The sequence below is a fragment of the Carettochelys insculpta genome, chromosome 6 (assembly GCF_033958435.1).
Source record: "Carettochelys insculpta isolate YL-2023 chromosome 6, ASM3395843v1, whole genome shotgun sequence".
Classification (NCBI taxonomy): domain Eukaryota; kingdom Metazoa; phylum Chordata; order Testudines; family Carettochelyidae; genus Carettochelys; species Carettochelys insculpta.
Window position 1 is genome coordinate 78,033,067 of NC_134142.1, and position 16,433 is coordinate 78,049,499.

The 16,433-nt window shown below is 42.7% G+C and overlaps 1 protein-coding gene across 4 annotated transcripts in view; it reads left to right on the forward strand.

Moving 5' to 3' along the window:
* Positions 1-16,433, forward strand: part of SBF2 (SET binding factor 2) — a 648,361-nt gene that overhangs the window by 553,956 nt on the left and 77,972 nt on the right. For all 4 annotated transcript variants that reach the window (XM_074997415.1, XM_074997417.1, XM_074997416.1 and 1 more), the window contains exons 25-27: positions 8,087-8,232; positions 12,255-12,453; positions 13,898-14,094. In XM_074997415.1, coding sequence (XP_074853516.1) covers positions 8,087-8,232; positions 12,255-12,453; positions 13,898-14,094 — 542 coding nt within the window. The remainder of the gene's footprint in view (positions 1-8,086; positions 8,233-12,254; positions 12,454-13,897; positions 14,095-16,433) is intronic.

Below are 16,433 nucleotides of genomic sequence, written 5' to 3' on the forward strand. Positions count from 1 at the left end.
GCCCAATCTGCTGTTAGGAATAAAGGGATTTCGAAGTTGCCAGGGTCCTTTTGAAAAGGAGCCCTGCCTGGACGAGCCATGTGGCGACAAGCCACATCAAGTTCAAAGAGCTGTGGCTGCCGGCATTCTAATGAGGCGCTGAATATGTATTTCAGCACTTCATTAGTAAACTTCACAATGGCGATTTGCATGGCCATTTCGAAGTTTTGGGCTAGTGTAGACATAGCCCTTGTGTTCTAGGTATGTTCTTCTGGGCAGGTGGTGGGGAGAGGCAGCTCTGCGCACTGGTGTTTCTCTTCCCCCAGCTGGAGCTGCATCACCTTGAGCACCGGGAAGCTCTGTTCTCACATTGTCCTCACCTGAAGGCTCTGCCCCCTCACTTCCCGTTGGCCAGGAATTGCAGACAATAGCAGCTTCAGGGGGTTGTGCCTGCAGGTGAGCATGCGCCAATATGAGCTACATAGAGCCACCTGTTCCCCCACTACCACCAGGCCTGAGTCTCCTCCCACACCCTAAGTCCCACTCCCTCCCAAAGCCCTCACCCCAGCCCTCAGCTTGCTTCCACACCCTTGCTCTTTCTTCTACCCCACACCTTAACTCCCACCCACACCCTGCACCTCCACCTCAATCTCCTACCTTAAGCCAACTCTCACACTCCAAACTCTTTGGCCTCAGCTGAAATTCCCCCTTCCCACATACCTTATTCTCAACCCCACTTCACAACCTGCATTCTCCCAGTCAGAGCCCTCATCCCCCCAACCCTGAACCCCCTCTCACATTCCAAACCCCTTTGCCCCACCCCCACCACAGATATGTTACATCTCCATACTGGTGTACGTAACAAAATCATTCCACACATGGCTATAACAATTAGAGGGAACACCAGTATACAGTGCAGGTAACCCGCATGTTTATCCTATAATTATGTGAGGGCTGGTTTACCTGCTCCCACTCTTTTCCATCCCTCTCCTTCCAGCAATTAGCTTGGCTGCCTCCTCCCCACACCCAGACTACTTCTAATGTTATCTTCTATATTGGTTAAAATATGACAGCAACAAAGTTTGACAGGTGAAACCCAGCCTCCCAAGACATCTCAGGGCCCCTATATACTATGTGTAGATGTACACATACTGCCATTCCTATATCCCCAAATAATTTGGCTGCCTTCTTTTCCTTGACTTGTCTGCCTCGGGGGAGCTTCTGGCTTCCCGCAGACCATGTGCTGACTTATGTCTGACCTAAGAATGTGAACTCCTGGAAAATGTTCAAGGCTCATTCTCAAATCCCTCTTGGCCTTGAGCGTTATTTCCACCCATTTGAGCATTGCTAAATTGTTTTCCCCACGATGAATCACAGTTATATATGGGGGCCAGTGACAAGCCTGCACAACATATAGCATTGGTTTATTAATTGATCCCATAGCTTGCCTCTTCTTGCATGCCAGCTGAGTACCAGTTTATCTCCAAAGGCCACCTGCAAACCCTCAGGCAACCTGGCTGTATGCCTACTGGCCCAAAACACAATACTGTACCCCTCGATCCATGCTACCATCTGCTGGTCTTATTGTCCCACATCTGTAATCAGATTACAACAAATTAATGTTGTCTTGCCACCTGAGGTCTTACATACATTTGGTATGCATGCGAATACAAACACTCGGTTGCCTGGATTGCTGCTGCTTCCACACCTAGCTCTGTTGCTGCTGTTGCAGCCCTTATTCTCACTGGGTGTGTCTACACTAGCTGGCTACTTCGAAGTAGCTGGCACATCGAAATAGTACGCGTCATGTCTACATGCACCGTGTGCTATTTCGATGTTGAAATCGACATTAGACGGCAAGATGTTGAAATCATTATTCCTATCAGAAGATGGAAATAGCACCCTACTTCGACGTTCAACGTCGAAGTAGGGATGTGTAGACGATCCGCGTCCCACTACGTCGAAATAATGGAGTCCTCCGTGGCAGCCATCAGCTGAGAGGTTGAGAGACACTCTGTCCAGCCCCTCCAGGGCTCTATGGTCACCTTGTGCAAAATCCCTTAGCCCAGGGCTTCTGGCTGCTGCTGCTGCAGCTGGGGGTCTATGCTGCATGCACGGGGTCTGCAACCAGTTGTTGGCTCTGTGGATCTCGTGCTGTGCAGGGCGAGTGTGTCTGGGAGGGGCCCTTTAAGGGAGTGGCTTGGGGCTTTGCTGGCCCCTTATTTCGATGGGGAGCTCTTGTGTGTGTGGACGCTCCGCATTTCCTTCCGGGGCGGCTCCTTTCAATGTTCTCCGTCGGTATGTTGAACGTCGATGGCACCAGCCCTGGAGGACGTGTAGACAATATACGTCAAAGTAGCCTATTTCTATGTTCTTACATCGAAATAGGCTACTGCGATGTAGTGTGCTAGTGTAGACATAGCCACTGAGTGGGAACCAAATTCATGGACTGCTAGCCCCAGTCTCATCAGCCCCTGACTCAGCATGTTAACAAATAGATATGATGTGAGGTAGGGTGACCATTTTTACTGGGACAGTCCTGTATTTTAGCATGTGCATGCACACACACACCCTGGTGAGCTGCTCTTTACCCAAGTCAGTGGACTTGCAGGTAAAATCAATCAGGAGCTGGCCACACAACATGTACAGCATGTACTGACCAGCCAGTACGGGCAGCAGCAGGAGAGGGAACCAGAGGCCGTGCCATAGAGGTAAGGCAGGGAATGTTGGGGTAGTGTGTTTTGTCCCCCTTTACGATTTTAAGGAGGACCTGGTGCCCCAGCAATGCTGGCAGCCCCTCTGTGGGGCAGCTTCCCCTGCAGCAGGAGAGACCACTGTCCAATCCCTGCCACAGGACAGCCTCCTGGGAAGCCACTTACCCCCCATCCCCTACCCCTGTGGGGCAGAGATCTCTGCAGCTGGGGAGCACTTCCATGGGGCAGCAGCCTGATTCTCAGCACCCTGAGGTGTGGGGCAACCAGGGAGGTCCGCGATGGGGTGGGAGCCCCATTCCCAGTGTCCAGAGGCATAGGGGAGCTGGGAGCTTCAGCTGTTCCTCACAGCCAGGGAGCACCCTCCACCCCACCCCTCCCACAGGGTGGCAGCCCCCACAAGGCAGCCACTGCTGGAGCCAGGGAGCATTCCTGCAGCATTCCCAAAGCCTGGTGATGTGGAGCAGCCGGTGAGCCCTCCCCTTCCATGGGGCAATCACCCTTGCAACCGGGGAGCTCCCTGCTGGGGCAGCCTCCAGCACCCTGTGGCATGGGGCAGCCAGGGAGCTGCTCTTAATTGGCACCCCTAGCTGGGGAGCTTGCCTCCTGGCCCCTCCCCATGTGTCCTCTATTTAGCATAGGGAAATATGGTCACCTTACTGTGAGGGGACTCCTGTCCGGGTGCAGAAAAGGGGTGTCTCCTCTTTGGCTGTATTACCCTGAAGGCCTTAAAAGACTGAACAGGGCAGACCTTAGGCTCGCCACCCTGCCAGAGATTTAGATTCACCTCCACCAAGTTAATCCATCTTTGACCATTACAGATGTAAAATCACTGAATGTTCATGCCATCTTGCATCACACAGTTGTAGAGCCTTTTCTGTAGTGTCCCTAATGGACCCAGGCACTGAAAGTATCAAAAACACTCCTGTGAACAAGGCTGCCTCCTATCCACTGTGAAATCTGATGCCTAGGATCTTCTTGAGATCCCTAAGCATGTAAATCTTGATGCAACGATGGGAATCCATCCTAGGACCACAGGAATGCGTCCAATCAGCCAAAGGCCTTCGAACTAAGAAACTACTGCAAGGCAAATGCAATGGCCAAAGGTGATTGAGACTGTGGGGGATGCTAGTTGACAGGTTGCCAATGCCAGCTTGTACTGCAGCACCTCTTCCTCTCTATGGGGACATATTGTTGGCCAGCCTTCCTGCTCCTGAAATTGCACCAAACCATTGAAACTTCTCCTATAGCTGTGCCACATGCACAAAGCAACTGATCTCCACACCATTGTAACAAGCATTGTGTGCCAAGGTTCCATACCACTGTTGGCTTTTTCTGCCAGCTCCTGAATTCTGTGAATGTGAAAATGATACAAGGCTGCTGTACCATTGTCAGCTCCAAGACTAAGAAGCAAAGTCATTCCCTGGAGCCTTCTGGGGGAAAGACTTTTGAATGAACCCACAACATCAACCAGAATTCCTTCTTGTTTTCTAGAACCATTAATCAAGAATGGTCGAGTCTCATTCTGGAAAGGCAGGTATAAAGAAGAAACATCAACCAGAATTCCTTCTTGTGGAATTTTTGTTTTAACTACCTGGCCAAACTTCAAAACCTAGAGTGTACACAGATCATTGTTTTCCTGGGCTTGGCACTGTGCCCCAAATTCACTCTTTTGCGGTTATCAGCAGCACAACAGGCCAAACCATAGCCTTTAATTTATAATGATTCAACATGAAAGGGGAGGGTCTGAACCCCCATTAAAGAATCCAGCCCACAAATTGGATGCATGGGATTTGCTGGGATAGTCCCAACCACTACTTTATGCTGGCCCTTAGCACTACCTTGCATTCTGTCATGCACGGTGCCCCATTGAAATAGGGCATACCTGTACATAGCATTTGTCCTACTCAGCTTCCTGTACATCCCCATTGTGGCAGGGATATGCAGTAAGAAACCTTATGCCACTTTTTGCATACATGCCTGGATGTACAGGTGATGCAAAACAACTGCTGTAAGCAGATATATGCCTTTAGGTGTATTGCATGCTCACACCTGTGAAATGTGTGTAACCAGGCCAGGTTTCTGTCTGGGGCCCTAGCCATTGGAAGACCTAGAAATGAGCCAGTATGAGTCATGCAATATGGGCCTATCCAGACAAACTGAAGACAGCTTCTGGACAACCTGGGTGACATCACATTAAGGGTGTAGTGGTGTATTGCTTTGTTTTGTTTTGTTTGTAACACCACAGGGAATCATAGTGCCTGCAGTTCCCACCCCAGTGGTATGGGGCCCTGAATCACCTTTGCAGCCTCTCCCCAAACAGATCCAAACACACCTGCGATTGTGAGCCTTCATCAGTTGTTGATTTAACTCACCCCTGCCATGGCGTCTTCCCTTCTCTCCCACCATCACCTGAGTAGAATGCTTATATCCAAATCACTGCCTCATAGAATCATAGAATGCTAGAGCTGCAAGGGACCTAAGGAGGTCATCTAGTCCAGCCCCCTGCCTAAAGCAGGATCAACCCTAACTCAATCATCCCAGCCAGGACTTCGTCAAGCTGGGACTTAAAAACCTCTAGGGATGGAGATTCCAGCACCCCTCTCGGTAATGCATTCCAGTGCTTCACCACCCTTCTGGTGAAATGGTTTCTCCTAATATTCAACCTACATCTCTTTCTGTATTGCATGCTCACACCTGTGAAATGTGTGTAACCAGGCCAGGTTTCTGCCTGGGGCCCTAGCCATTGGAAGCACTAGAAATTAGCCAGTATGAGTCATGCAATATGGGCCTATCCAGACAAACTGAAGAGTTTCTGGACAACCTGGGTGAAATAGTTTCTCCTGATATTCAACCTACACCTCTCCCTCTGTAACTTCAGACCACTGCTCCTTGTTCTGCCATCCATCACTACTAAGAATAGCCTCTCTCCATTCTCTTTAGAGCACGCCTTCAGGAAGTTGAAGGCTGTTATCAAATTGCCCTTCAATCTACTCTTCTGCAAACTAAATAATCCCAAATCCCTCAGCCTCTCCTCATAGGTCATGTGCTCCAGCCCTTTAATCATTTTTGTTGCCCTCTGCTGGACCCGCTCCAGCGCATCCACATCTTTCTATACTGGGGGGCCTAGAACTGGATGCGAAATTCCAGATAAGGCATCACCAGTGCCAAGTAGAGGGGAATAATAACTTCTCTAGATCTGCTGGAAATGCTTCTCCTAGTGCACCCCAATATGCTGTTAGCCTTCTTGGCTACGAAGGCACACTGTTGACTCATATCCGGCCTCTCATCCACTATAATCCCCAGGTCCTTTTCCTTTGCACCTTGTGCAGTGTGCAAAACTGTGGAAACAACCTCAAACACAATAATCCCTTATTACTTGTACCAAATCGTGAGTGACCATGCCACCATGAAAAGCAGCTAGCTCACTTGCCTGAGCACCCTCCTTGCCTGATAGGCTGTCCTTGGTTCACAAAGGTACTATCCCAGACTTTCCCAACTCCTCCCTCCTGTAGCAAGGATCCAGCCCTAGGTTTGCCTCCAGCCAGAATGACTGTACTCTCTCTGCCCTGTGCAGGGTTGATAACTCCTCAGTTCCTTGTCCCTGCAACATTAACTAGGAGGGAGAAGCAAAATTCGCCTCCCACCTTCCTGTTGTGGGAATGGAATCTTCCTTTTTTCTTGCCTGCTCTCCTTGCTCTGTCTCTTCCATATTTACAGGATGGGAGATGCCACCCTGGGAAGCAGTGACTGAAAAGATTTGAGGGTCATGGCAGATTATCTGCTGAACAAAAATTCCCAGTACAATGCTGCGGCCTAAAGAGCTAATGTAATCCAATTTTGAGTGCATAAACAGGGAAGTCTCACTGGCTGTGTCTACACGTGCCCCAAACTTCGAAATGGCCATGCAAATGGCCATTTCGAAGTTTACTAATGAAGCGCTGAAATGCATATTCAGCGCTTCATTAGCATGCGGGCGGCAGCCGCGCTTCGAAATTGATGCTCCTTGCCGCCGCGCGGCGCGTCCAGACGGGGCTCCTTTTCGAAAGGACGCCGCCTACTTCGAAGTCCCCTTACTCCCATGAGCTCATGGGAATAAGGGGACTTCGAAGTAGGCGGCGTCCTTTTGAAAAGGAGCCCCGTCTGGATGCGCCGCGCGGCGGCACGGAGCATCAATTTCGAAGCGTGGCTGCCGCCCGCATGCTAATGAAGCGCTGAATATGCATTTCAGCGCTTCATTAGTAAACTTCGAAATGGCCATTTGCATGGCCATTTCGAAGTTTGGGGCACGTGTAGACACAGCCACTTAGGAATAGAGATGTTATTTCATCTCTCTGGCGCTGGTATGACCACTGCTGGAGTACTGCAGCCAGGTCTGGTGTTCAGTTCAAGAAGGGTGTTGAGAATTTGAAGATAATTCAAACAAAAGTCAAGAGAATGAATAAAGGATTAGAAAACATGCTTTACACTGATAGATTTAAGGATCTGATTTTATTTATTTTAACAAAAAGAAGGCGAAGGGGCGATTTGATCAGACTTTACAAGTGGCTACATGGAAAATGAATAACAAGTTCTCCAATATATCAGAAGAAGGTGAAACATGATCCAGTGACTGGAAGCTGAAGCTCAACAAGTCAGATGGGAAATAAGGTGTAAGGTTTTAGTAGCATGGGTAATTATTCACTGGAACAATTTACTGAGAATCCTGGTGGATTCTTTGTTGCTGACTTTTTTTTAATTTAGATTGATTTTTTTTCCAAAAGATATGATTTAGTACATGTTAGGGAAAAGTTCTCTGGCCTGTGTTAAACAGGTCAAACTAAGTTATCACAATGATCTCTTCTGGCCTGGGAATCTGTGAATGCTCCTCGCTATTTAGATAGTTTACCAAACTAGATGGATTATTAGTCTGTACAGAGTGGCAGTTCATACCTTCCTCTATTGATCAGTGCATTGTTGGCTCAGTGGAATGGAATCCCAACATAGTTCTGAAATACAGAGATTTTTAGATTTTTTTTTTCTGCCTTCAGTCTCTTAACCAGGAAGATTTAGTTATATTGCCAACAAAATTCAACAACTGCAAACAGGAGATAGTTTCTTATTCTTTACTATTGAGCACAATTAGCATAGCATTGTCACAGCACGTTCTCCTAAATCTCGGGGCTAGCAACTTAAACTTATATTAGGAGCCCTTTTCTGAGTTTCTGACATTACTTTTCTTTCTTGAAATTAAATAGAAAAAATTGTTAAGCATGCTTTGTGTGGGTGAGAAGTAAATCCTAAAATGTATATTGGTACACTGACACAGATATTGAATATTAATGAGAGTTACAGATAACTGTTGTATTTTACCTACATTTTGACATCAGGCATTATTGTTTATTTCTGAACTTTAGCACCTTCTCAAAAACAATTGTGAAAGGAGCCAAACGTGCTGGAAAGATGACAATTGGTCGTCAATATTTATTAAAGAAGAAGACAGGCACTATCATGGAAGAAAGAGGAAATCGTCCAGGCTGGAATGAAGATGATGATATCTCTGGTAAAAATATTAATATTATCAGATTATACATCCATTCAAACTGACATGTCAAGAGATTCTCAGACAGTAATTATTAGGGGAGAGTGTTTATTTCAGACATTAGACTGAAATGTTTCAAATGTAATCACTTAGTGAAGATTTTGAACTTTTATTACTTTCCCGGGATTGTAGGAAGTAAGGGGAAGCACAAGTTTTTACATTGGTTTACAGAAGAAATTTTTAAATTTCCGACTTTTTTTTGTTCAGTTACCAAATTGCCCAGTGCAACTTTGCTTACTATCCTGTACAGAATCCTGGGTAGGCAAGGTTAATGTTGGCGAGTAGCACAAAGGGAAACTCAGCAGCCTCCATGTATTGCTAAACAGTTTGTCATGAACCATTAATCTAGAATGGTTGAGTCTCATTCTAAAATGGCAGGTATAAAGAAGAAACAAATGGTGTAGGTTGTGTCAACAGTTGTGAAAGTATAAAATGAAAGGAAAGTATCACACAGGAAAATACCACAATCCTGAACTTCAGTGGAAAGTATGTTGGGGCTGAAGGCAAAAAGTGGTTTTTGTGTTTTTTCCCTGAATACCTCAATTTCTAAAATGCACAGCTGTCATGACAGAGACAGGGTGCATGAGGTAATGTCTTTTGTTGCATGGCCTTTGTTGGTGAGGGAGACAAGTTGCAAAACATGCAACTGTCTTCAGTAGAAATTGGTCCAGTAAAAGATATTTTCCCACACACCTTGTCTTTCTAATATCCTGAGCACAACATGGCTACAAGACCGCATACAGCTGCTGTCACTACATTCAGCTTTTCCTTATCTGGATCTGTGCTATTAAAAAATATACCACTAGAGGGAACCAGATTCTCCTCTACCTAAATAGGTATTGCTTTGTCACACCATTCTTTACTTTCTTATTTACGATTTCAGATAATGAAGTGCATCAAACTTATTTCTCCAAAACAGCCCACAAGGCAAACTTTTGCTGTTTATTGCAGCACCCTTATTTGGATAGTCATTGGAAAGATTATAATTAGGAAAGCGAGACTAATCTTTTTTTCCCCTCTTTCTTTTGTTTCATTTTTACAATGTTCTTTTTGTTAATAAGATGATTGCAGTGCTTAGTGAATGAGAGCGACAAAATATGTGTATATATATAAAGTTCATTCCTACCGACATCTTAAGCTTGGTTCACTGTTCACGATATCGCTCTGCTCACCAAAAGAATGAACAAAACCTTCTCAGAAAAGGCTAGCAATACCTGATGCTCTTTACTGAGGGGGAATGGAAAGAAATAAGAGGAAAAATGCCTTCACATTAGTGAGAAATGACAAAAGTTACTGCACTACAGATGGAATGCATTACACATTGAGAGTGAAATGTTGTCAAAATGAGTATACGTTTTGAACCGTACTAAACTTTTTAATTTCAGAATGCACTGGTCCCAATCTTTAGTCAAAACTTCATGCACAAATAACTCCATTCTGTTGAGAGCCAAATAATACAGGCCAAATAATGGTGGAGTGGGGAGCTGTAGTAGCAGTAGTAGTAGTAAATTTGTAGTAAATGAGTAGTAAATTTGCCTTCAGAAATATTTGAGAGGAATTAAAGTAAAGTGGTGCTAGCAAGTGGGTGGCTAGTTTTGTATAGTCAGTGCCTTACTTGAAGTTCAGTATAGCTTAAGACTGAAGCATGGTTTTTTATCTCTCAAGATTGATTTTTTTCTTACTTTGGGAAAGTGCAGCAGGCAGTAAAACTCTGCTGAAGAAAGCTGTTTAACATTGATATTCAATCACAAACAATACTTAGAACTTAGGTTATCTGTGTGCACTAAAATTTTAGACAGATTTACAAAGCCTATTAAAGTAGCTAGAGAGTATGTGCTCCATTTCTGGCTCTATGGCATAGATCTTCCATTATCAATAGATATGTTCCCCTTTTATAAAATATTTCTGAACATAACAGTTTTGTGCAAATAGTAATGCTGGCAAAAGAAACATTACCACCAGTTCAATTCAGCTGAGTACACAGAATAAATTTTAAGCCAGGAACAAGGGATGCCTGTCATTCCAGCTGACCTTTGAGCCATAAACTATGAAAACAATAATGGGATATAGCCAGGCTTTTTCTTTTTCTTTCATAGGATTACAACTTTTGTCAGTATGTGTCACAATTTCTGAGTTTATTGCATCTTTGCCCTTCCTCACCCTCACCCCCAAACTTCCTTGAGGACAACCCCATAAGATTTCAGTCCGCTAGACATCACCCTCTAGGGCATTAACCGATTTCTCCCTCCCTGCACATGGAGGGCTTAGTTTTGCAGTCCGTCTATACCTTACTGCGATTTCTCCAGCAGATCTGATGGGTCCAGCATCTGAAGTTGCCCTTTCTCCAGGGGTAATAACAATGTTTGCCAGTTACCACCCAGGCTGTACAAAGCAAAATACCTTTATTCTTAGAGTTAAAGCATGACACATAAAATGTATTTTAAAAAATAAAATTTCTGTGCCCATGCTAAAAGAATGTCAGAGATGCCCATCTGTCTAATGGAATCTGGTAAGCCAAAGTCTTTCCAACTCTTCCTCAAAGGTTGAGGCTGCCGTTGGATAGAAGATCCTGTCAACTTGCTGAGTCAGACTTTTTGTGTTGTCTGTTGGTCTCTAAAAACACATTTTAAAACAGTGTATGCAAAGCCTCCTTGGAGAGTAGAGACCCCTCTGGAGGTGTTCACAAGATGAGTGATTTCGTTAACGACCATCCATTGTTTTTGGTTCCTGGAGGAACTGTGCTAGCCCTGCCCCGAGGAGTTGCATATAATCATTGACCACATTGCTGCATAAACTTAACGTGTATGCATAAACGTAACAGACTACAGTCTCCAAAGATTTTTTATGATTGCAATGTTTGTGTTCTGTGCAGCAAGAGAGTGCATTATTCTTCTGAGCGAGGTTTAAGTTGTTTCGGTGATGTGGTTGCAGAAGATATGAGTTGGTCTCCCAACCTCCTGCTGGACTGGGGAGCTCACAGCCAAAGGGAGATGAGCCCAAGAACATATGAAGAGTCAAAAATGATTGGACATTTATATGGATAACAAGATATCTAGAATTACCATAATTAATAATAAATTTTGTAGAAGAGAGATTAAACTTCATGTCGCGTGGTGCTAGAGATCAGTTAGGTATCTATAGTCGGTGCAGATTATCCGGTATCTACCTACAGTGGGGTTCTTACATGTTCCTCTGCAATATCTCGTGCTGGCTGCTTTTGATAGTTGATGCTGGTCAGTGAGGTCATTTCTGCGTTGAGTGGGATGTGAAATAGTCATCATTCTGACTTCTTTGGTCCCTAGAGGTTAGATCCAGAGGAGTAACTGAGAATCCCACATCAATTTTCCCCATACAGTAGATTATCCTGAGCTACTCACTTTGGAATTCTATAGAAAACTATGGAATTCATTCAACTATGGGTTCATCTTTGCCTTAGGTTTAAATAGAACTGTTTAGATCATGGATAATAAGATGCTGGTGTATTAGGGTGTTGCTGCTTCAAATATGCTCCCTTCATTGGTTCCAGAAAATTGTAGCCTTTATCTTAAATTACTTTAATGAAATGTATACTCTGTTGGCTATGCTATAATTTGTATAAACTGGTGTTAATTCTCATTAGTTCCTGCCATCAGCAATTCCCGGATTTGGTAAATATAATGTTTCTATAATAATAGAATGAAGCAGCTCTCAGTCTCCTTTATATAACTAGTAACAGAGAGATAGCTGTGCTAGTCTATATACTATGCAAACAAAAAAGCAGTCCAGTAGCACTTTAAAGACTAACTAAATAATTTATTAGGTGATGAGCTTTCGTGGGTCAGACCCACTTCTACAGATCTGAAGAAGTGGGTCTGACCCACAAAAGCTCATCACCTAATAAATTATTTTTTTAATCTTTAAAGTACTACTGGACTGCTTTTTTGTTTTCATTATATAACTAATGAATTGGTAAATACTAAACTAGAAAATTATTTTAACTTCAGTTTCAGATGACAGTGAACTGCACACAAGTGGTACTTTGAAAGCCTCAGAGAAGTCAACAATGGAGCAATTAGTAGAAAAGGCCTGTTTTAGAGACTATCAGCGTTTGGGACTAGGTACTATCAGTAGTAGCTCTTCTCGCTCAAAAACAGAATACTTCCGAATAACTGCATTGAACAGAATGTATTCACTTTGTAGAAGGTGAGTTAATCAGTTTCTCTTATATTTAGAAATATGTGTCTGCCATATTACACATAATCCACAACATACATGACATATAACATATCAATTTAGGAACAAAGTATTCTGAGAAAATGGTACTTGTCATAACCCCAAAACCAATAACACCAAAAATGCAGCAAATATAGCAGTGCCAATTTTCTCTCCTTTTGTTAGTAACATATTAGCATCTCTGCATATTCAGATAGTCAATTTTGTATTTTAGAGGATCTCTAGTGTCCTTTCTGTTCATTATAAAATCCTAATTTGCAAACTCTTAAGTGTCTGTTGCATGGAAAGTACGCACAATTAATTTTATTGTTACGTAAAATTTCTGTTTGACCTGGAAAACCTGCACCTGAATTGCATGTTTATTAATACAGTTCAAATCAGGAACTGCAAATAAGAACTCATGAATCCATCGTTGGTGTATTTACTTTAAAATGTTTGATGTATGGTGTATATCTCCTGAATGTTAGTATAAAATTAATGCATAAACCCTTTTTATTGTGAAAGTTCATCAGTGCCCACAAAATGCTATTTAACACAACAGCAAATCTAGAGAAGTTTCATGACTAATGCAATCACATCCGACAAAGACACTGCAGGGTAATCTTTGTTTTCATAATGGAAAGATGACATTGCCATCATTTCCATGGAGAGACCACAACAAATATGAAATCCAGGATGTCTCTTATCTAAGGCAGTGATGTGATAGTGTAACTACCCACAGGGGAACTCAAAACTGAGACCTCTGGAGCGAAGTACAGGTGCCTCTGCAACTTGAGCTAATGGCTAGCTGGTTGGCAGCTTAGGCTGTAGACACTTATAGAGGACACATTCTTTCTCTATGCCTTTTTCTTACTAAATTATTTAAATGCATTTTGACATGAGCCTGTTATGGTCAATGCCAAAGTCCTAATTTTTTATTTTAGTGTTTTAATTCAAGACATCTAAGCATGTTTGCCTTTAAAATGTCAGGCTCTGTATACAGTCACTGATGTCAAGTATAAAAATATTGTTTATTTCCTTTGAAGAGTTCCAGTGATCTGTCTTTTATCTCATTCTCATAAACCTGACTGTTCACAGACAGATGAGGAGAAAATCTAGGAGTGCAGAGATCTATCAACAAATAAGACTGTAAATGAAAGAAAATAGGAAGAAATAGTCATATACATTTTTTCAATGAAAGTTTCTTTTTACAAATTCTAATACTCTTCGTCCTATCAACATAATAATCAGGACTACACTGTATTACAAAAATTAGCTATTCTTTAAAGAGCATTAAATAAAAATGCATATGTCAGTGAAAACATATATATATGTATGTATGTATCCCGTTTTCCAATTTTAAAAAGGAAAAGGAAGAATCTTTTTCAAAATAATTCTAATTATCTTTTTACTTTCTCTCAATTGACTCATACAGCTATCCTGGACTTTTGGTAGTACCTCAGTCTGTGCAAGACAGCAGTTTACAGAGGGTAGCTCATTGTTACCGTCACAATCGCCTACCAGTTGTCTGCTGGAAAAACTCAAAAATCAATTCTCTGCTGCTGAGAGCTGGGGGCTTCCATGGAAAGGGAGTTGTTGGCCTTTTCAAATCACAAAACACACATACTGCCGGTGAGCCAATGTTGCTGGGCTTTTCTGCATGTATAGTTTCAGTGAAAAAGATTCTTTTCCTGTAGAGTGTTCTCACAAATACATTATTTAATTTATAGCAATCCTACTTGTTTCCTTAAAACAATATTGTTCTAATTTGGTTTTCTTATTGAACCTTATTTCCTTGCATCACACACAAATTTATGTTGTCATTATTTATGGGCTATGGAGATAGAGCGAATTTGACATAGGCCTCAGAGATTTGCTTGGGATCTTTGAGTACGAAGAAGGTTCATCTTTCCTATGATCACCATTGGAACTGTGCAAGATCTCTCAAAACTGAATATTTTTGAAGAGAATATTCGAGGGAAGTGAATCGCATGTTTAAAGGGAAATGATTTTTGAAGTATATACTACTCTCGAGTTTCACTTTCCTCATGAGCTGCATGGTGTGTCTTTAATTCTTGCTCCTCTTTCTCATAGTTGTTCTCTTGACGGTGGTGGTTGTTCTGGGGTTGGTTTGTTTGTTTATTTATTTATTTATGTATTTGCAGAATGTTGAGTGAATTGTGTATGGTGTTTTGCTCTGAGAGTATGACAATGACACTGATAAAAGTTAATGCCTCAAAGATGCTAGCCAATAGGGAAAGTCTAAATACGTGGGATACTTGGGATGAAGAAAACAGCTCTAGCACGTTTCTTAAGCATATTGTGTTAGAAGCAGAATTCAAGGCAAAAGTGAACTTGGTAATCTAAATAAGGAAGAATTTAGTTTGTGATTATCTATCCAAGCCCTAGTCTAACCCAGAGTAATTAGAGCAGAATGAAGGGTCCCTCTACCTCCTTAAAATCCATGATGGTATGGGAACTGGAAATTAACCAGCTAGTAGAATTTATTTTTAAATTCCTCTGAGAATGCATGGAGAGGAAAGTGGCAAAACAGATGTTGAATCAGCATAGAAATTTCTTGGTCAATAAATTCTTACACTTAAACACAAAAAATTGTTTTAAAATATTGAATGTTACTGAATAGTTTTTGCTGGGGAATTTCTCACTGTGTAGAATAATATACAAGTGTAGTCAACGTTACATAAACATAGTGAGTGGCTCAAGGTTCTCATCAAAAGAAGAATCCACACAGATCCCAAATCAGATCACAGAACATACCAGAACAGTAACAGAAAGGTAGCTGTGTTAGACTGTATTCTAACAAAACAAACCAGCAGTCATGTAGCACTTTAAAGACTCACAAAATAATTTATTAGGGGATGAGCTTTCATGGGACAGACCCCCTTCTTCAGATCAATAGCATTTCCAGCACAGACTGAAAAGAAAAGAAAAGAAATAAAAACTGACAAATCAGATACATGTAACTGAAGGGCGGGGTGACGGGAAGAGATACTAATAGTCTTGCATGAGATCATTATGAATACCAAAGGAAGGGAAGCAGTCCTTGTAATGCATGAGATAATTGCTATCTCTGTTGAGACCAAGTGTTAATGTTCAAATTTGAGTTCATAGAATCAGAATCATGGAAGGGACCTCAGGAGCTTATCGAATCCAGTCCCCTGCCCAAAGCAGGATCAACCCCACCTAAGTCATTCCAGCAAGGACTTTGTCAAGCTGGAACTTAAAAACCTAGGGATGGAGATTCCACCACCTCTCTAGGCAATGCATTCCAGTGCTTCACCGTCCTCCTGGTGAAGTAGTTTTTCCTGATATCCAACCTCCTTCTCTCCTTCGGTAACTTCAAACCATTGCTCCTTGTTCTGCCACCTGTCACCACCAAGAAAAGTTTCTCTCCAACTTCTTTAGAGCTCCCCCTCAGGAAGTTGAAGGCTGCTATTAAATCACCACTCAGTCTTCTCTTCTGCAAACTAAACAAGCCCAAATCGCTCAGCCACTCCTCATAGGTCACGTACTCCATCCCTTTAATCGTTTTCATTGCCCTCCGCTGAACCTGCTTCAGCACATCTACATCCTTTTTATACTGAGGGGCCCAAAACTGGACACAATACTCCAGATGTGGCCTCACCAATGCTGAATAGAGGGGAACAACTACTTCTCTAGATCTTCTCGAAATACTTCTGCTTAGGCAGTTGGTCCCCAGCCTATAAGAATGCTTGGGATTCTTCCATCCCAAATGCAGGACTCTACACTTCTCCTTGTTAAACTGCATCAGATTTAATGCCTCAAAGTCTAGTCTCCAGACTGCTTTGTCAATCAATTCAGCAGAGACTTGTCTGAAAGTGCTCAGTCCTTCATGTCCTTTTATTTATAAAGGGGGGTGTTTTAAGTGGACTTATTTGCAGCAATTGTCATATTTTCTGCTTCAAAAGAGATACCCTCATGGATAGCTA